Source organism: Sander vitreus, chromosome 6, assembly GCF_031162955.1.
Source record: "Sander vitreus isolate 19-12246 chromosome 6, sanVit1, whole genome shotgun sequence".
NCBI lineage: Eukaryota > Metazoa > Chordata > Actinopteri > Perciformes > Percidae > Sander > Sander vitreus.
The window spans coordinates 5,122,488-5,144,028 of NC_135860.1; the positions used below are offsets into that span (position 1 = coordinate 5,122,488).

General features: G+C 40.2%; 1 protein-coding gene across 1 annotated transcript; it reads right to left on the minus strand.

The window, feature by feature from the left end:
* Positions 1–7,007: 7,007 nt before the first annotated feature.
* Positions 7,008–20,140, minus strand: tmem106ba (transmembrane protein 106Ba). The gene is made up of 8 exons (XM_078252177.1): positions 20,032–20,140; positions 17,567–17,771; positions 15,894–15,957; positions 13,965–14,124; positions 13,470–13,610; positions 10,036–10,085; positions 9,900–9,953; positions 7,008–8,673 (listed from the first exon to the last, which is right to left on the minus strand). The coding sequence occupies exons 2-8, from the start codon at positions 17,757–17,759 to the stop codon at positions 8,553–8,555; spliced, it is 783 nt and encodes a 260-aa protein (XP_078108303.1). The 5' UTR covers positions 17,760–17,771; positions 20,032–20,140; the 3' UTR covers positions 7,008–8,552.
* Between the last annotated feature and the right edge of the window lie 1,401 nt (positions 20,141–21,541).

A 21,541-nucleotide genomic window follows, 5' to 3' on the forward strand; every position in this document is an offset into this window, starting at 1 on the left:
TTTCTGGGAAACACTACAACAGGTTAGTGCCGGTGGGGGAGCAGCCGGGGCGGGGCGGGGCGGGGCGGGGCGGGGAGGGGAGACTGTCCTGGTGTAGGGGCTGGCTCTGGCTGAATGGAGAGTTTAGATGTGTGGTGAGTTTTGAAAGTGTCCGCAGATACAGAAACATTAGTTGGAAGTAAGTTAGACATTATAAATATTAGTCAATAGTACACTGACTAAAGAACTTTACCAAATCAGTTTTCACGAAGCTCAAACGGTATCCTTAGCTTTTTAGCTAACGTTAGCTAGCTAGCTAACGTGAGTTATGACTAACCGTTTTCTCCTTAGGCAAAGGAATGCTGCAGTGCAGAGCCAAACGAGGGTTGTCTAATGTGGGTTAAAAGGTAGGCTAATTGTGTATTTTTTTAGCTATCTTAAATGAAGTGCTCTTGTTTATCTGACATTACTTCCAAAACATGAATCAGAATTAGCTAAGTATGTGAACACATACAAGGAGTTTGACTCCGGTTTTAAATTGCTGTCAATGTACTTACTGTAACGTTAAGGTTACACACAGAACACTTTGCAGAAATATATACAGATAAAAAGTTGAACAAAGATAGTAAACATAAACAAAACTATTATGCACACTTATGTAAAAATAGATGTGTGTTTGTGTGTGTGTGTGTGTGTGTGTGTGTGTGTGTGTGTGTGTGTGTGTTGAAACCAAAACTGCATGGCTAGATAAAACTAGAGGTAAGTAAGAAGATAGGCATAAGTGGTTTTGTAAGGTTTTAATCATTTACCGGTATTATGTCCACCTCCAGTGGACAAGCTGCAGTGTTTCTATTCTTGTGAAAGGAAACCACAGGCAGACATTTTTTTCAGTGCCGAGCCAACTAGCTTATTATTTCCAGAAAGCAAAACTTTTCAGATGTGACTTCATGTAGAACACATGTGGAAAATACATTTTCTTTTACCTGGTGAGAGGAAGTGCTGGGTCTGAAGTATGGGGTGAGGGGAAGGTCTGCTGTAATGGCAATAACACAACCAAATCGATAGCTGATGTGGCTGTCCTGTCTGCTGGGCCAATGTACAGTGAAACCTATTGAAAAAAAGAGCTCACAGAAAAGTAGCTTTCCATATGATTCAATTTGCTTATGCTAAAAAAAATCCCTTTTGCCATTTTCCCATAGTCTATATCCCTGAAGTTCCACTTTCGGGATTGGTCTGTTGCTGCCGGAAATTTTTTACACACATCAGAATAACACAAATACACATTAAGTAGACTGCTCCTCAGATCTCTGCAGGGTAAATCCAGACAGCTAGCTAGACTATCTGTCCAATCTGAGTTTTCTGTTGCACGACTAAAACAACCTTTTGAGATTAATTTTCCCGTAAAAGCCAGTAGCCTTCAACTCTTTGCATGTCATAGTCCACAATGGGAGTTGATATAAAGTTATATATGCTGGCTACCAGTTTGCAAAGCAGTAAGACGGATCATCTTTATATAACTTTAAAGTCAAAAGTTAGATTTCCACAAAGAGTCCATAAACTAGACATTGAATCAACCCTGCTGCTTAGTCATTGCAAGTCACTCTGCATAAGCATGTGGGCTGATTAAAACAGCAAACTGATTCAAAACAAACGAAAAAGACAGGCAGGCAGAATTTTTATTTTTGTATTAAAGGTCCAATATGTAATACTGACAGGTAGCGTTTAAAATGGTTACTGCAGTCCAAATTCTAAATACTGAAAAGAGTCGTCTCCCCCGGCCCCTCCTCCCCAGCGACGAAGTTCACGGGAGTTGCCAGGTTAAGAACGCTAAACCCAACGTCACACAATGTCAATGTTAGCTTGATGCTAGTCTCGCATTGTCAGACATTATTCCACAGCGCAGCGACGTTTCTAGATGCTGCTATTTTGATCGTTATAAAAGCCCGTGATCTTGCAGAGCTCTGCACCCGGCTGACAGTCACCTTTTAATTGACTAACCATAACAACAACGACTGCTGAAAAGAGCGCGACCTTGCGGAGCTTTGTGCCCGACTGACAGCCTCCTTTTCTCGGCTTAACGTCACTGCAACAGCTGCTAAAAAGACCGCGACCTCACGGTCGTCTGTTGGCTACGCCTGCTGAACAGAAGCGGGGGAACAATTTTGGCAGGGGGGGGGGAGGTTGTCGGTACTACTACTTCCAGACCTGTTATACAGCTTGTCTATACACTGTACAATCAGTACATTACACATTAGGATTGCATGCCAGTTTGTAAGAAAGTAGGAATCATCTTACTGTCCAACATATCCTAACCTTGAAGCTGGCGATGGTAACGTTAGCCACAATAACATAACATAAAATGACATACTGTACATTGCAAAGCGACCTGTAGAGAACACTGTCTCCCAATCCAACAACTCAGGCTACGGGGTGTTTTGCCAAAGTTAAATCGCATGTTTCTATTATGATGAAGTCAAACTTGTGGTTTCTGGGGTATGTCATGGATCCTACGTTAGTTGGTGTTGGTGTGCATTAGCATGGTGGCGTTAGCACCAGTCAGGATCACTTCACCGGCTGTGTCTAAATTGTTTTTTGTGAGTAACTAACTTGAGCACTCTATATAATTTAATGCAAGCACATCAATGTCGAAATGAATGAAAATGACTATCCCTACGTTAGCCTTCGACATAAATGAATTAAGCTCAACGCTTACCTGTTTAGTCAACTCTGTGTCCTTTAGGGCTCTAAGCTGTCGAAGCCATATTTTTAAATGCATCTTTACCCGTGTTTTACCTCGTCTCTGGTTATGCAAACGTTTTGAAAGATGGAGAGTTTTGGTTTTTAGAGCGGGTAGAATGAATCTATCTCCGTTGATACCGTTCGTTTGTTTGCTGCGCCCATGGCTGTACTACAGCTGTAGCGCGCTGGGTTTGCGTTTTTACAGGTATATCTGGCAACCCGCCCCGGCTGTCAAAATAGGCAGTTGATACCAACACAAAAGGCCAAAACACAAACAGATATTCCGTCACTAGGGGTGTCACGATTCTCCAAATTCTCGATTCGATTACATTTTCGATTCTAAGGTCACGGTTCGATTCGATTCTCGTTTTTTATATAACTTTTTTTTAAAGCACAGGTTGCTATGCCATTTTTAGACTAGACTTTTATGCAATATATCTGACCTTTGTTCGCAATGTACCACACTACATTGTCAAATTTAAAAACATTTATTAACAACATAATGTAACAATAACTTATATCTATAACCTGCCATCTAGTTTCTCTTTTGTAACTGCAGTCTTCTTCACAGAAGAGGACATTCATGTTCACAACAGAACAAACAAGTGTCTTAACAAACTATTTCCGAACAGTTGAACATATATCACACAGATTAACTGCCATGTTAGTCATTCTGCCAGTGGAAGAATATGGTATATGCACATAGCAGAGCTTGCACACTGTTATGCAAACGTTGTCAACATAACTCACTGGAAATCCAAAATACTTCCACACCGGCGACTTCAGTGAAAGAGAAGGGGGTTCAAGTTCTGTCCATGGGTCTCCTCCATCTGCAGTTGCCATGCTATCTTTTGACTGGCTGTAGCTAAATTAGAGGTGTACTGACTCGCAGCACTTCAACACTAGTGTTGACGAACTGACCGACGAGCCGGTTAATTAACCCGAGTAGTGTCACTGAACCGAGAGAATGAACCGACTCACTCCTGTTTTTTTTACCTCATTCGTGCTGGCAACGCTTCGCTCAAGGTGAGTGCGATCGGTGTGTGCTCCGTTGTGTGTAGCTGGTCTTCGTCTGCTACTGTGTGTGTAGTAATCTAGCTCATTAGCGCCTCCACTGGAGTGGTGGTAGAATCAATCAGGAAATGGGCTACCTCGAGCAGGCTACACGTGTTTTTTTTTTTCAGCATCGACGATTCCATTTTTTTATTCAAAATTTGAGATTGTGACTTAATTTCGATCGATTTCGATTTAAAATCGAAATTGTGACACCCTTATCCGTCACGGAACGGAAATTTCAAAAGGAGAAAATACTGGCTTTAGCATTGTTGTCAGAAAGCATAGTATTTCAACTTAGCATGTTTCCTTAATATTTGATGACACATTGTGGTCATCTTTTTAATTAAATACAGTAAATATATTACACATTGCACCTTTAAATCTAATGCCAAAGATAACCGTGACAGTAAAATAAAGCTGATAGCCAATATATCCTTGATTGGCCCACTAATATACTGGCTGGGATTTGATTAATCTTTGATCATTTGATTAACTGTCATCTTACAGTATATGCTCAGACAGAGGGACAACTGTATGTGTGTTGGCCACATATATCCCTGTGAAACTCTGGTCCAAACCACTGACCTGCATCTCAGAGAGGAAGTGAACTGGTTTTTAAATGAGTGCAACAGATGTGAACATACCATGATACACTGGAGACATGTTCTTCTAGCTCCAGCAAGGAGTATAATATGAGAGCCTGTACTGAGTAACACATGCCATACAATGCAACCAGAAAGGTGTAGTGAAAGCAGAGGGAAAAAAGAAAGGATGACTTTTCATGTAACAAAATAAATAGAGTCAGACCAAACAGCTTTATTCAGTAGTTTTTTGTTCTTTGGCCTCAGGTAATGGTGGACTCTCCACCACCACAAAAGTGCATTGTTGCTATTTAAAAACATTTTGTATGCCCTCTAGTGGTGGGGCCAATGGATATTGCTGTTGGTCATTCATCTGGTCTTTCATTCAACAGTTTGGTCCAGAGCAGCCTATCTGGACAATAACTGGCCACATTGTCATTGTTTCCCCCCCCTTTTCTCTTTTACCATTGTCCCTCGGCCAACATTCTAGGTCACACGTGTCAAACTCAAGGGGCCAAATCCGTCCCCTTGCTAATTTTGATCCCGCCCTTATATACATTTAAGTTCACAATACATTTTGGCCCAAATACTTTTTGTCACTTTTCACAACGTTTTTTTTTCGACATTTTTGACGCTTTTCCCAAAAAATGTTGGCATTTTCTTCGTCATTTTTGTCGACCAAACTATAAGTGAGAAGACTATGTGAAACCTGCAGTAATACAGTCAAAGCTATTTGACTTTTCCCATGACATAAAAGCAATAAACTCTGTCTGGTCCTTGATGTAATTCTCATTTTCTAGTGTGGACCTTAGGGAAGTTGAGTTTGACACCCCTGTTCTAGGTGATGGTGGTGACACTCCCCTAAGATTGAAGTGAATGAAAAATTGTTTGCACTCAATGAATATTAAAATCCAATGATCAGACTGATATGCCATTTGCTAATTATATTTATGCTCTGAAAGGATTGAATTGTCATTTATGATGACATGCCACCCTCAGGACAAATTTACATTTTAGCCCCAATACTGGTTAGGCTCTAAAAATAGAAAGTTGTCAGTATGTTTTTTGTTGAGTCTGCCTAACAAGACTGTTGAAGTTCCTATTCTACTGGCCTCCCTAGCATAACTATGAGTGCATTTGCTGCATGTGGTGACAGTAAATTGAACTGAAACAAGCTGAAACAACAAGTCAGTTTGCCCAAATTCACTGGTTTTGATTTCTCAAATGTGAATATTTACTGCTTGTCTTCTTCTATCTGGGTTTTTGACAGTTGGTCGGACAAAATAAGACATTTGAAGATGTTCACTTTGGGTCTAGGAAACTTTTTTTCCTGCTATTTCTGACATTTTATTAATTCATTTTTAACGATTAAACAATTAACTGAGAAGATAATTGGGAGATTAATCGATAATGAAAGTACTTGTTAGTTGCAGCCTAGTCTCACATTGCCACCTTCACAGCGTTATGAGTTGTATAAACATGCAAATCTCAGAATTGGTGATCACAATTGTTCTCCTCTGAATTAAGTGATTAATACTGTAAACATTTTGATTGAGATAGTCTTTCTAGATTATTTTGTAGTATCTGTGGATAATCCATCTGATACATTACATTACATGTCATTTAGCTGACGCTTTTATCCGAAGTGTCTTACAATTGCTATATATCAGAGGTTGCACGCCTCTGGAGCAACTAGGAGATAAGTGTCTTGCTCAGGGACACATTGGTTGATGTATCGCAGTGGGAATCGAACCCAGATCTCCCACACCAAAGGCATGTGTTATATCGACTGCGCAATCATCACCATATAAATATCAACTCTGCTGAAACATTTCTATCATAGTAAAAAACAACGTAGTAATGTTTGTTCAGATATTGATCTTTGTTGAACATAATTAAGGTGGTGGTGGGTCACTTTATCTCATAAATATAAAAGTATTTAATGACATTAACAGTAACAACAGTGAGGTGAGTGTTAATTGTAGTTTAGCAGACCACTAGGGTAGGGTATCGTTTGGGTTTTTTCCGATACCGGTGCTAAAACGATACTTTTAAAACGGTGCCGGTGCCTGAACCGAAATATATATATATTTATAATGTATATAATATAAAATATAAAAAAGGAGCACAAAATGACAGTTGCCAACATTAAAGAACGGCTTGTTTATTAAGGCTATATGGTCAAAATGAAATGATTGATCAATAATGTAATAACAATAAGTTATAACAATGACTTATTTCACCAGTAAATTGCTGGTAAATGACAAAAACAAGCACCAGATGGGAAAAGGGTATTTTACAATAACTTTGAATGCACCACAAGGCTGGCGAGTTTCAAGTAAATGCACCGTCTGTGTTGTTTTTCCGACAGCGGCAGCTGCAGCTGTTACGTCCCTGTGTTGGAATCCTCTACAGGGAAATACTGTCACACTTTACACCGCTTAACGTAAGATGTCAGCATTTTAACCATTGTGTTTAATCCAGCTACTAGCTAATGGTAAAGTAAAAAAAAAAAAAAAAAGTCAGGCACTGAAATTTTAATTCTTATTCGGTCTCGTTACTACCGTTTACGCTGGAACCCACCCCTACAGACCACTCAGCTTTACCAGTGTACAGAGAATATTACAAGCACACCCAAGAAATTGAGAAAACTTTCAAAATGAAGTCATTTTATTTTCAGCTTCATGCATGAAAAACACAAAACCACAGTGTAGGTGTAGAGGTGACAGTGTAGCAGAGAGGTATTCATAGCTACACCGTCTGTCATCAAATATCAAGAAGGGTTGGATCTATGGTTAGTTTTCTTATGACTTGGTATTATTAGCATTGTATTAACTGTCAGAAAAGCTTGCATGTGCGATCACAAATGAATTAAGATCAGAAACTTTCAAAAAAATAAATTTTTCGGGCAAATGTGTGTTATGGGCGTCTATTATCAGACAAATGCCGTTCAGTACAATACATATGTTTAAAAATGTAGAACATTAGCATAGTATGTGAATGCTGGTTTTTATTCACTTCTGAGCTTCGCCAATCCAAAATGATACTATGTAATAAAAGTGAAAAAAAGTCACAATAATTTCAAACCCCAAGAATACCACTCAACTTATGATACCAGTTATATATACAGTGGGTTAAAATAGCAAAACAATTATCGTGAATAACACCATAGCCCACAAAAATAGAACAACCTTATTAAAAAGTGCTCCTACACCAGAAATGATTCTTGATATAACATGTTTTGAAACAAGCCAAAAAAAAGTACATATTTTACATTTACATTTCTGTATTTTATAACTCACTATCATGCTCCTACATTTGCTATGAAATAAAAAATGAAGTTATCCCTTTTACAGAGTTATTTTATAATATTTAGCAGTCTTCATCCAGTAGTAGTCACATTTGTTTTTAAATCTCAGGTGAATGATAGCTAAACATAACAAAAGACTTATACTACCTACTGTACACTCAAAGCTTAAAACAAAGAACTCTGAGCCAAAAAGCAAACAAAAAACAAATCACATGAGATAAAACATCATCTATATTGCAATACACAATATCAAGAATCATATTTTTATTAAAGAAAATAAAAAGAGAAAGGAAAGAGGGCAGAAAAAGGTGGTTAGAAACAACTCAGTGGTTTTCACTTTTGAACCTTAGTTATTGTTTTTTCATTAAAAGTGGTATAAAGTGGTAGGGGGCACTTATGCAACGTTCTTATCTATATCTGTAGATAAGGATCGGGTTAAAGTGCATCATATCTGAAACTACGGCTTCCAGTAACTTAATTGTTAGGGAGAAACAGTGTAAACATGATGGGAATGTCAACCAATAACATGAATATTTAAGTACCGTATATCCATCTGTTTTGTTGGCACCAGAGTGAAAAATGACAACAAACCTCGAGGCAAAGCCTGCAAAATTCGGGCTGTGGCAGCCAAGTTTGTCTGCTTTTACCAGCCTGTTTGACAGGTAACCAACCAAAAACAGCTCATCTAATCATCACATTTGACCTGTAAAAGGAAGAAAGTGGTTGGGAATCAAAGAATGAATGAGCCACTGACTAGTTTAAGAAAAGTTGTCTGTCCATTATTCCATTGTCACTGAGCAAAGCTTTTCTATGTGGAAGTCAGCCCAGTTATCTCTGTGAGACACTCAGTCACAGCAGTATTTGATGTCTGGGCTCTTTTTCTTCCTTTATTTGTAGACCTGCACATGCCCATGCAAGGAGGTGGTGTTCCCTCCACAGTCCACATACTGATACATCTCCTGGGAGACCTGCTCCGCGTGGCCAAAGTATGACGTAGTCACCGTCACCCTGAAAAACAACCAGAGAGTCAACAACTGTACATCACATAACAAGGTGAGACAAGCACAGGAAGACTGTCACTTCTAAATCCTGCAATGGTGTTGAAAAGTGGAGAAACCACCGTTCTTTAACAGTTTAAGATTTGAGTTTCAGGAGATTATAAGTATTTCTATGGGGTAGAACTTTTTGGTTGACTTGAATTGAAAACAAGTAGCTCAGAAGAGCCACAGACCAAGTGAAGTCAATTTTATTTTGATAGTCCAATGTTACAAATCACAAATTTGCCTCAAAGGGCTTTACAATCTAAACAGCATACAACATCCTCTATCGTTAGACCCTCAATTTGGATAGGGTGAATCCCCCCTAAAAAACCTTAAACAAGTAAAAAATGGAAGAAACCTCAGCAGGAGCAACAAAGCAGGGATTCCTAATCAGTAATAGTTTTTTTCACAATTCACGACAATGACATTCCTAATCTTTAAAGGTCAGCAGGCTTGTCAACTATGTTTCTTTTTTGTTGTATGTGAGTTTAGTATGGTTAGTTTGAACTTTTTAGCTATGGCTAGTTTAAACATAGTTTGAACTTCTTTTCTAACTAGTTAGGGTATGTAGCTTACAAAAATGTAATACTTAGCAGTGGCTTGCTGTTCAAAAGAAAAATAATTGACTCTTGATTCTTCTCTTTCTGCATATCCATATTTATGTTCTAGTTGTGTTGCTGTTTTCCTGGTAAAGCCAACTGTTTGATTCATTCTCCCAAGATGTCTAGACACCGAGACCGTATTTAGGGTGGGTAAAGACATCTTTTGTTAAATGCATCAAACTGAAGCCTCACAAGGGGTATTTAGGGTTATTATGGTATTAAAATAAAATCACTGAATTGCAAGAGTGTGCGTTACAGCATCAGCTGCTTTTCTTTAACCCATTTTTATTGGGATTTAGTCTAAATGTTACTTGGCTAGAAAGCAGTTTTTTGGCTTTGACCATAGAGGATTAAGTCGACTATTAAAGATTATATCTGCCTTGGACAAATTTGCTTTGCTAAATTTACAATCTGTCTGAATGTCAGTGTTGACATGTAAATGAGCAAGGCACCCAAAGGCCCATGTATCAGAAGGTAGTGTTGTCTCTGGGCAGCTCTTCAGTATGTGTGGGTGAAACTACGTGAGTGTGGAGGACAGAGTTTTTGAGATTGATGCTACTGTGAAAAATAGTGTACATTAAGCCATACTTACTGCATCATGACCACTATGTTGTGAACTTTAATGGTTGGCAAGGTGCAGTAGTCACTGTAAGAAAAGAAGTGGTTTGTGATTTAAAATTATCCGAGTGTTCACAGTACATTTGTGTGACTTCTGGAAAGATACTTACAACATATAACTCATCTCATCAGCGATGGTGGTGGGAACTGTGTAGTCAATCTGCAATAAACACAATTTATGTTAAGGATTTGAGGAGAAAAACAATATTAGACATCAACATATAACCCATGTATGCCAATTACAAGAATGGCCCAATATTGAGCCGTGGTACCACGATTTGGACTGTCACAAGACTTTAAGACAACAAGGCTTTAATGGTGCTTAAAACATTTGTTTGAAGTCTGGATTGTTGCAGAAACATTTTTTTATTTTTCAGAAATGACATGACAAGTCTGTGGAGTTAAGTTGGATGAAGTTCCTTGGTATTGTGACTATGGGTAGAACAGTGAGCTGTTAGGCTGTGCCAGTTGCAATTATCACAGCTAAAGTATATCACAATCTCAGTCCATTTTCTGTAACCTATAATCATGAACAGATTTTCCTCTCCGGGGACCATCACCTTATCGTGGTGGAGAGGTTTGTGTATCCCTATGAACTTGAGGGCTGTGTTGTCTGGAGCTTTGTGCTCCTGGTAGGGTCTCCCAAGGCAAAGTGGTCTCAGGTGAGGGGCCAGACAAAGAATGGTTCAAAAACCTTATGAGTGACTGAGGAAGAGATGGAGTGACCCTGCCCGGAGGAAGCCCGGGGCCCCCGTCTGGAGCCAGGCCCAGATGGCGGGCTCGTCAGCGAGCGTCTGGTGGCCGGGTTTGCCACGGAGCCCGGCTGGGCACAGCCCAAAAAAGCTACGTGGCATCCATCTCTCCATTCCATGGGCCCACACCTGTGGGAGGAACCGCTGGGGTCGGGTGCGCTGCCACACGGGTGGCAGTGAAGGTCAGGGGCCTCGATGGACCAGACCTGGGCAGCAGACGCTGGCTCTGGGGACGTGGAATGTCGCCTCTCTGTGGGGAAAGGAGCCAGAACTTGTGCGGGAGGTGGAGCGCTACCGGTTAGACCTGGTGGGGCTTACCTCTACGCACAGTCTCGGTTCTGGAACCATACTCCTGGATAGGGGTTGGACTCTTTTCTTCTCCGGAGTTGCCCAGGGATGCTCATAAGTGTACTTGGTACCAGAGCACCCTAGGTCAAAGGTCAATGATCGATTTTATAATCGTTTCATCTGATCTGAGGCCGTATGTTTTGGAAACTCGGGTGAAGAGAGGGGCGGAGCTGTCAACCAATCACCATCTGGTGGTGAGTTGGGTCAGGGGGGTGGGGGAAGACTCTGGACAGACCTGGTAAGCCCAAACAGGTAGTGCTGGTAAATTGGGAACGTCTGGAGGAGGCCCCTGTCCGACAGACTTTCAACTCACACCTCCGGCGGAGCTTTTCGTGCATCCCTGTGGAGGCTGGGGACATTGAACCCGAGTGGACAATGTTCAAAGTTTTCATTGCTGAAGCTGCGGTGAGGAGCTGTGGTCTTAGGTGCCTCAAGGGGCGGTAACCCACGAACACCGTGGTGGACACCGGTGGTCAGGGAAGCCGTCCGACTGAAGGAGTCTTTCCAGGATATGTTATCCCAGAGGACTCCGGAGGCAGTTGCAAGGTACCAAAGGGCGCGAAGGGCTGCAGCCTCTGCCGTGAAAGAGGCAAAGCAGCGGGTGTGGGAGAAGTTCGGAGAAGACATGGAGAAGGACTTTTGGTCAGCACCAAGGTGCTTCTGGAAAACCGTTCGCCACCTCAGGAGGGGGAAGCGAGCAACCATCCAAGCTGTGTACAGTAAGGATGGATCCTCAAATGAGGAGGTAATAGGGCGGTGGAAGGAACACTTTGAGGAACTCCTAAATCCGACTAATATGCCCTCTATGGTAGAGGCAGAGCTGGAAGTTGATGGGGGATTGTCGTCAATTTCCCTGGTGGAAGTTACTGAGGTAGTTAAACAACTCCACAGTGGCAAAGCCCCAGGGATTGATGAGATCCGTCCAGAAATACTTAAAGCTCTGGGTGTGGAGGGGTTGTCTTGGTTGACACGCCTCTTCAACAGTGCGTGGAAGTCTGGGACGGTGCCTATGGAGTGGCACACCAAAGGTGGTTCCCCTTTTCAAAGAGGGGGACCAGAGGGGGTGTGCCAATTACAGGGGTATCACACTTCTCAGCCTCCCCGGTAAAGTCTTCTCCAAGGTGCTGGAAAGGAGGGTTCGGTCGCTAGTCGAACCTCAGGTTGAAGAGGAACAATGCGGATTCCGTCCTGGTCGTGGAACAACGGACCAGATCTTTACTCTCGCAAGGATCCTGGAGGGAGCCTGGGAGTATGCCCAACTGGTCTACATGTGCTTTGTGGATCTGGAGAAGGCGTATGACCGGGTCCCCCGGGAGATACTGTGGGAGGTGCTGCGGAAGTATGGGGTGAGGGGGTCCCTTCTCAGGGCCATCCAATCTCTGTACGACCAAAGCGAGAGCTGTGTCCGGGTTCTCGGCAGTAAGTCTGACTCGTTTCAGGTGAGAGTTGGCCTCCGCCAGGGCTGTGCTTTGTCACCAATCCTGTTTGTAGTATTTATGGACAGGATATCGAGGCGTAGTTGGGGTGGAGGGGTGGTTGCAGTTCGGTGGGCTGGGGATCTCATCGCTGCTTTTTGCAGATGATGTGGTCCTGATGGCATCATCGGCCTATGACCTTCAGCACTCACTGGATCGGTTCGCAGCCGAGTGTGAAGCAGCTGGGATGAGGATCAGCACCTCTAAATCGGAGGCCATGGTTCTCAGCAGGAAACCGATGGAGTGCCTTCTCCAGGTAGGGAATGAATCCTTACCCCAAGTGAAGGAGTTCAAGTACCTTGGGGTCTTGTTCGCGAGTGAGGGGACAATGGAGCGGGAGATTGGTCGGAGAATCGACGCAGCGGGTGTGGTATTACATTCAATTTATCGCACCGCCAGAAGGCAAAGCTCTCAATCTACCGGTCAGTTTTCATTCCTCATGACCGAAAGAACAAGATCCAGGGTACAAGCGGCCAAAATGGGTTTCCTCAGGAGGGTGGCTGGCGTCTCCCTTAGAGATAGGGTGAGAAGCTCAGTCATCCGTGAGGAGCTCGGAGTAGAGCCGCTGCGCCTTCACGTCGAAAGGAGCCAGTTGAGGTGGTTCGGGCATCTGGTAAGGATGCCCCCTGGGCGCCTCCCTAGGGAGGTGTTCCAGGCACGTCCAGCTGGGAGGAGGCCCCGGGGAAGACCCAGGACTAGGTGGAGGGATTATATCTCCAACCTGGCCTGGGAACGCCTTGGGATCCCCCAGTCGGAGCTGGTTAATGTGGCTCGGGAAAGGGAAGTTTGGGGTCCCCTGCTGGAGCTGCTACCCCCGCGACCCGATACAGGATAAGCGGACGAAGATGGATGGAGATTTTCCTCCAAGCCATGAATTTGTAGCTATGTAGTTTTCCTGTGTGTGTGTGTGTGTGTGTGTGTGTGTGTGTGTGTGTGTGTGTGTAAAAAGTTAAATGTATTTCAACCTACCTGCCGTTCATCCAGTGGTATGATCACTGAGCTGTTGTTGAACTTGGCCTTCCCTATCACCGTCTTGGAGAACTGCACTTGGGCTGTGATGTTGGTCACAGATATGGTGTAGTAGTTGTTATTGGTGATGTTCAGAGTGCTCTGGGTGGAAGAAGATAAAAGGTGTGAGATTCTGGCAATAGAGTGCTTGATGAAAAAAGCTGTTTGCCGTTTGTTTTTGTTTTTTGCTGAAAAAAGCTGACTGCTCCAGCCAAAAACTGCTCTGATGAGAGCAGTGAGAGTGAACCAAAACAGTAATGTAATAATTATTGTTGAATTCATCACTACGAGCAACCCCTTTCACACACAAGAAATCATACAAGGAGTTGTTTATATAAAAATATTGATTATAGCTGCTTTAAGGCTGGGTCAAAAAGTTAAAACCTAAACCAAATTACTAAATTGACCTACAGGGTTTCATTTTAAGTCAGGGGAGTATTGACTACATAATCTTACTGTGATGTTGAGATAAACAATGCGCTTATCCAAGTCATAGGAGACATAGGCGGACTTCACTCCCACATAGGAGACATCAATAGAGCGAGGGAATAGGAAGAAAACAGCCAGGCCAGACAGCAGCAGGCAAAGTACCACTGATATCGTGACATACAGCTTTCTGCATGAGAAAGAAAAGAGAAATGAGACCCTGAAACTACAGTTGTGTTCAAAATAATAGCAGTCCAACATCACTAACCTCATAAATCAAATTTTTTGGTAGAAGTGATATTTCTACATGGCAAATAATTTACTATTAAGTGTTGTAGAGTCATGGAAAACCAACAGACCCAACAGTCATGACATGCATGCTGCTCATTCTGTGTAATTGAATCTGTAATTGAAAGGGGCATGTTCAAAATAATAGCAGTGTTGTGTTCAATTGGTGAGGTGATTGATTCTGTGAAGAAACAGGTGTCAATTATGGCCCATATTTAAGGAAGGAAGGAAGCAAATGTGCATGCTGGTTATAGTGCATTTCACACTGAAATACTCAGCAAAATGGGTCGTTCCAGACATTGCTCTGAGGAACAGCGGACTTTGATTAAAAAGTTGATTGGTGAGGGGAAAACATAAAGAAGTGCAGAAAATGATAGGCTGCTCAGCCAAAATGATTTCAAATGCCTTGAAATGGCATCCAAAGCCTGAACGATGTGGGAAAAACCGGTCAACTACCATTCGAATGGATCGAAGAATAGCCAAAATGGCAAAGGCTCAACCAATGATCAGCTCCAGGAAAATCAAAGAAGACTTAAAGTTACCTGTGAGTACTGTTACAATCAGAAGAAGGCTATGTGAAGCAAAGCTATCAGCTAGAAGCCCCCGCAAAGTCCCATTGCTGAAAAAAAGACATGTACTGAATAGGTTGAAATTTGCCAAAGGACACATTGACTGACCAAAGGAGAAATGGGGCAACATTCAGTGGACTGATTAGAGCAAAATTTTTCTTTTTGGGTCTAGGGGCCGCAGACAGTTTGTCTGACGACCCCCATGCACTGAATTCAAGCCACAGTACACTGTGAAGACAGGAAAGCATGGGTGTGCAAAAATCATGTTATGGGGATGTTTCTCATACTGTGGTGTTGGGCCTATTTATCGCATACCAGGGATCATGGATCAGTTTCAATACATCAAAATACTTGAAGAGGTCATGTTGCCTTATGCTGAAGAGGAAATGCCTTTTGAAATGGGTCTTTCAACAAGACAATGACCCAAAACACACCAGTAAGCGAGCAAAGTCTTGGTTCCAGATGAACAAGATTGATGTTATGGAGTGGCCAGCCCAATCCCCAGACCTCAATCCCATAGAAAACTTGTTGGGTGACATCAAAAATGCTGTTTCTGAGGCAAAACCCAGTAATGCAGAGGAATTGTGGAATGTAGTTCAATCGTCCTGGGCTGGAATACCTGTTCACAGGTGCCAGAAGTTGGTCGACTCCATGCAACACAGATGTGAAGCAGTTCTCAGAAATAATGGTTATGCAACTAAATATTAGTGCAGTGATTCAAAGTAAAGCAAACCCTTGAGACATTTTTCAGTTTATACAGTAAAAAACTGTTTGTTTGTAAAGAAAAATGCAAATACTGCTACAGCTTAATATTCCTTTTCTTCACTTTCTGTAAAGGTATAACACAAACCTGATCAATTTTGGTCATGTTTTGATTTGGAATTGAATGTGCAGTGTTCCCAATGCATTGATATTATGGAATTAAAAGCTATTCTAAGGATTTTGAGCATTATTCACTTTTTTAAACACACTGCTATTATTCTGAACACAACTGTAGCTGAGGACTTCAGAGACTATCATGCTACTGTGTGTTTATTTAGTTAGCTAACACGGTTCATCTTTAAAAAAAATAAAAATAAAATAGCACTTAGTTCAGACTTACGTCCTGCTCGGCCTGAGCCTTTGGTCACTGTATGGAATCAGAGCCACGAGCTGATTCTCCTGACCTGTTGAGTAATTCAAGGAAAGGACAGGAAAGCTATGTCATTTCACTGTTGGATTGAGTAAGGAGTATGTTGTATGATTTGCACTGTGCAACAATACTGTATAACTCCTGAGAAGAATCTCAGCCATATCTCACAGTTGACTATTTCCCAGCAAAGACTGTTTGGTTGATTATTTATTATGTGTGTGGTACAAATGAGTGTAATGGCATGACAATTTTAGCCGGATTCCTGATTTGTAACACTGGTGCAGCAGCTGGAAGAAAATAGATTGATTGTTTGAGTGGTTTGATCTGTAAAAAGTGTGTCCCGTTCTAGATTATACAAACTGCAAGAATATAAGAGCATCCATCTTTCATGAAAGGTCACGACAAAATCGTAAACAATGGAAAAGGATGTCTAATTGTGATGTCTTTAACTTGACTAACTTTGTCTCAAAGCTTGGAAAAGAAGGCAATATGGCCTATTTATTTAATCGCTCTCTTGATTTTTCTTCCAAGTTATATATATTGCTACATCTGTGGTTTAGGAATGTTGTTGAAGACATAAAGGCCTGAAACTTATGTATATGTGAGCCGGACATATAGCTATATCACCCTCACTGCAATAGTTATGTATGTATGTAAAACTTGACCTTGAACTTTAAGTTGGGCTGTAATAATCTGCACAGGCCGTGTTTTTCCTACGTGGCTGGCCATTTTGCCACAATAAAATCCTGGTAGAGGCTTGTACAATTGAAACCTCAACTTGTCTAAAATATGAAGCTAGACTAAACTTCAGAGCAATTTGCCTGTGGAATGCATTTAGGATAAATCATCACACACTGGCCTGGTTGGTAAATACAAATGTTTTTATTTGTGATTTACTGACACCATGTTATAGGATCTCTGTATACTGATTAGAGAATAAATCAATGTTACTTCATGCTTTAGTGCATGTAGTACAGCTTTTATGCAAATTCTGCACTCAATCCATTTAGCCTCTTTTTTTCTTATGTTAAACAGCTATTCTGTATATATTTTGTTTCTGTATTTATTGTTTATTTCATATTAACATTCAATATGTGTGTTTGTTTATGTATGCACCAACCACCAAAGCAAATTCCTTGTAAGTACTTACTTGGCAATAAACCTGATTCTGATTAAGATCCTGAAAACTCACAATAACAGCATTTTCTGCCATAGTTACAACTTTGGTTTTTCATGAGACATTTCTGTATTTGTCCTGTGAAGGGAAAGATCTTGTCACATATTTCCATGCACTAATCAGAGTTTATCAACATTTGATCAAAATGTAATGACAGCCGTGTGGTTGTTTGCTTATACTGCCGGGGCAGTCAATCAAATGTGGTCAACCATAACCCACACAGTCATGATGAAGAAGCAGATTAGCTTTTTTTTTTTTTTTTTTAATGTTAACTTAGAAAGAAATAATACGTAAGGATGTTTTTTCTGAAATTAATCTGATTGTTACTTATTTAGTCCTAAGTAGTTAATGTTATCAAGAAAAACAAAGTTTAAAGGGGCTTTTCTGGCACTGCTCTCATACAGGGTTAAAATGGATACTGATAGCACTCTATGAGTAATGATAACCTATGTCTAGAAGGTTTTACCTCTTGGTATTCTGCCGGTGCCCTGACATGTCGGGCATGTGACACTGTCCCGTCCAGTGAACTCCACATAGGGGAACTGAGATACGTCTCCGTTCTTTCCATCCTCCTCACCGTCTCTGTACTCTCCAGAAGCCGTCAGTGCGTCCTGACTCTCGTCTTTGGGTTGGGCCAAGTGAGACTGGAACTTGCCCATAGCTGCAGCTCTCTGTATGCAACACAAAAGACAGCATGAGCAGAGAGCCATGTAGATACAGCAGGGTGTGCTGACTAACCACATGCCACACAGCTGCTTGAATGTGAAATTGGACCTGGACGGATTCCAGGAAACATTTTCCGGGAGAACCAACATCAATTGGTGCAGTGCCCATGAAGAATATCACTTGTAGTACTTCAAAAATAATTCTGTTGGTAGTGTGCTTTTCTGGAGAATAAGCTGTTAGTCATTAGCGAATACTGGCAGTGAATGATCACATCCCATTACTATAATATTCATAAATATGTGTTGACTTCGGGTCACATTGACCCGTTTTAAATTTTTGTTTTATATCAGAAAATATGGGATGTAGAAATAAGCGCTGAAAATGTTTAGAAGAAAAACTTCAAAATTTAAAACGTTGGAAAAAGCAAAAATAAAAATGTCAGAAAAAAAAAGTGTTTTTTTCAAGGTTGAAGGGAAGACAACACAAGGGTTAAGTCTTTAGTAAGCACAAGGTTATAAGATACCCGTGTGTATATTCAAATGGTGAGTTAAAACAATTTTGGATAAAAAAGGCAATATAAGGCATGTAAATCAACTAATTGCTTAGTCGAAATGTGACTATTAGTAGGGTTTATTTAGTGAGAACAGACCTAATGTTCAACCTTTCAGTAGTACAAGTGTTTGATCAAACCAAATGTAGATCTGCTGTATGACATTTCAAACTATTTTAACTGTAAGTGAAAAGTAATATTTTAAATGCAGTAATTTACTTGTAATGTAGTATTCTTTAATTTGGTTTTGCTATTATATAGCAATTTACTAAAAATATCTGAATATTTCTTCCATCACCGATAGTACTGTATCAATCAGTACTCAGATATTTTACTTAAAAGTAGCAGCATAAGACTCCATTCCTGCACTGAAAATATTACTTAATTAGTTGGTTGAGGGTTGAGCTGATGTTTATATACTGTTAGGTAGTTTAATATATTTTACAGGAAAAAAACATACTGAACTTATCAAACATAATTGATATCATGTTTTATAGGCTAGGTATAATTTAATCAGCATGTGAATATTTAGCTGGTCACACGGCGACTAAATGTATTTACTGTTTTGGTAGTTAACTAACTAAAGCTGTGAAATGAATGTACTGGAGTAAAATATAAATAATATTTCTCTCTGAATTATAGTGAGGTTGAAGTATAAAGTAGCATAAAATGGCAGTGGTGGATTGTAACTAAGTACTGTAGTTTTTACAGTACAATTGTAAGGTACTTGTACTTAACTTGAGTATTTCCATTTTACTTTATACTTCTACTCCACTAGATTTTGGAGGAAACTATTGTACTTTTTACTCCACTACATTTATTTGACAACTTTAGTCACTTCACAGATTTTGATAATTAATCCAAAAAAAACAATCGACAATACATTATGATGTATTATTATTGAGCAATATAAAGTTATTAAATATAAGCTCCACCTTTACCAGCTGCAACACTAAAGTGATATAATTAATGGAAATACTTCTTTCACCACAGTAAAATGGAAATACTCAAGTATAAGTAGGCTACCTCAAAATTGTACTTGAGTAAATGTACTTTAATGTTACTTTCCACCACTGTTGTAAAGAACGTCTATCCTAAAATGTAGCATAGTTAATGTTAGTGAGAATAATCAGGTTACCCCGGGTTACCCTCTGCAGGTGTTTCGGCCACAGCAGCTGTTGGGAACAATTGCTAGCATTAACGTTAGCCTACATTGTGAAAGCACAGACAACCAGGACAACATGCATTGCATATAAGAGATGCCACCGAGATAGCGCAGGCTGTTGCCCAGAGATCCCATAGATATACATTTAGAGAGACAACGTTACAGGATGTGTTGTGTGTCTACATAACGTTCCACTGTAAAAACACAGGCCGCCATGCTTCTGAGCTATTAAGCCTCAGCCTGGAACACAACGTACCGGCCGGAGGACAACGGCTATAACGCCTTCATTTTTACTACCAAAAGCGATATTTGGTATTTGAAGTATTCTTTCAACACAATAAGCAAAACAGTATTCCATGTCGTCGCGTAATTGTGACATTTAATTGAACAAATCGTACGAGTTAACCGCAGGACAATTCGCACCGCAACACAGTGAAGTTAACGTAGCTAGATGCTGCTGGACAATCCGCGCCGCAGTTAGATGCGTCACCGTAACCATTCAATATTATAAACCATAGCTGCATATTATTTCCGTTAGCTAACGCCTTACCTGTTTTGTGTTTTAGCTACTTGTTTGACATTCGTTGTATCGTCGCTGGCTGCTTGCTGTTGTGGTCAACACACCAATGGAGAACGAAGCTTAGGGGAACGCCTCCCTCCTCTTCCTATTGGACAGATAGGAAGAACAACACAAATGGATGTCAGTTAGTGGTGGAGGAAGACTTTTTAGAATATAAATCCTTAGAAAGTACTAATACCACACTGTAAAAAAAAAAATACTCTATTACATTATAAGTAAAAGTCCTGCATTGAAAATGAAAAAAAAAAGTTCTTAAAAAAAAAAAAACTTAAATAGCCTAAATAAATAAATAAAAAGTTGCCTACCGAAAGTATCAAAAGAAAAAGCAGCCCAGAATGACCTGCTTTCATTATAATATCTAATAACTTTAACTTTATTATAAATAATAACATTAATATATTATTATATCAATAATATTGCTTATGCATTGTCATTTAATCAGCATTTTAATGTTGGAGCTGTGAGGCATGCATCATATTTGTTTTAGTTTATTATATTTTTTACAGGTAAAATCCAAATCTACAAATTAACTAAAAGCTGTCAAATAAATGAAGTGGAGTAAAAAGTGCAATATTTGCCTCTGAAATGCAGTAAAGTGGGAGTATAAAGTAATCTTAAAATTGTACAGTATTTGGATAACTCTACTTAGCTACTTCCACCTCTGAGAAATACTATTAACACTAAATGATTCACAAAATGATGTGAATCATACATACCAAACTTAATAATACTGTAGATAAAAATAAATTAAAAAAAACACATTGTATGGGAAGGTCACTTTACAATCACAATGATTTCCACATACACACTGTAGACATATCAGAGGAGAGTTACAGTGATCTGCTTGAATACACAACCATAAAATGCAATTAGGTCACTGTAAATGAACTATTATCACAGACCCACTGACACAGATAATGTTGTTCAATGCGCCGATAGGGAAACCAGTCAACCTTAACTGAGATCAACTGAGATTTTATTAATAAAAAAACCAAACAATTAATAAATAAAATTTGACCTGTTACTACGTACAGTAGGTGCTTGTGTTTTTGTTGTTGTTGACTGCCTGCGTATGAACAAACCTCATGTGATGTCATGATGCCAAGATTGAGAAATGGTGCCATTGAATACATATTATAGAAAGCTTATAAGCCTATAGGAACGTTATACTGTAGGAATATTCATATTGGTTTTCATTATCACCAGTGGCAAACTCCATCACTAATAACTTAACAGAAAACAAACCGAAAGCTTTACTTCCGGGATAAGAATGATAACTTTTGTAATGAAATCAAATGTAGCTGCAGATCTAAGTTGAATTAACTCACTGATTAAATTTTAAAGCAACACAAATCATAAACAAAACAAAACGTTGTGGACAGCAGGCCATGATAGTCAGTAAACTGTTAGGATTCCAAAATTAGACTGGCACCCCAGCCAGCGTTTTGAAACAAAAGTCCCATAAAAGTTGAACCAGAAA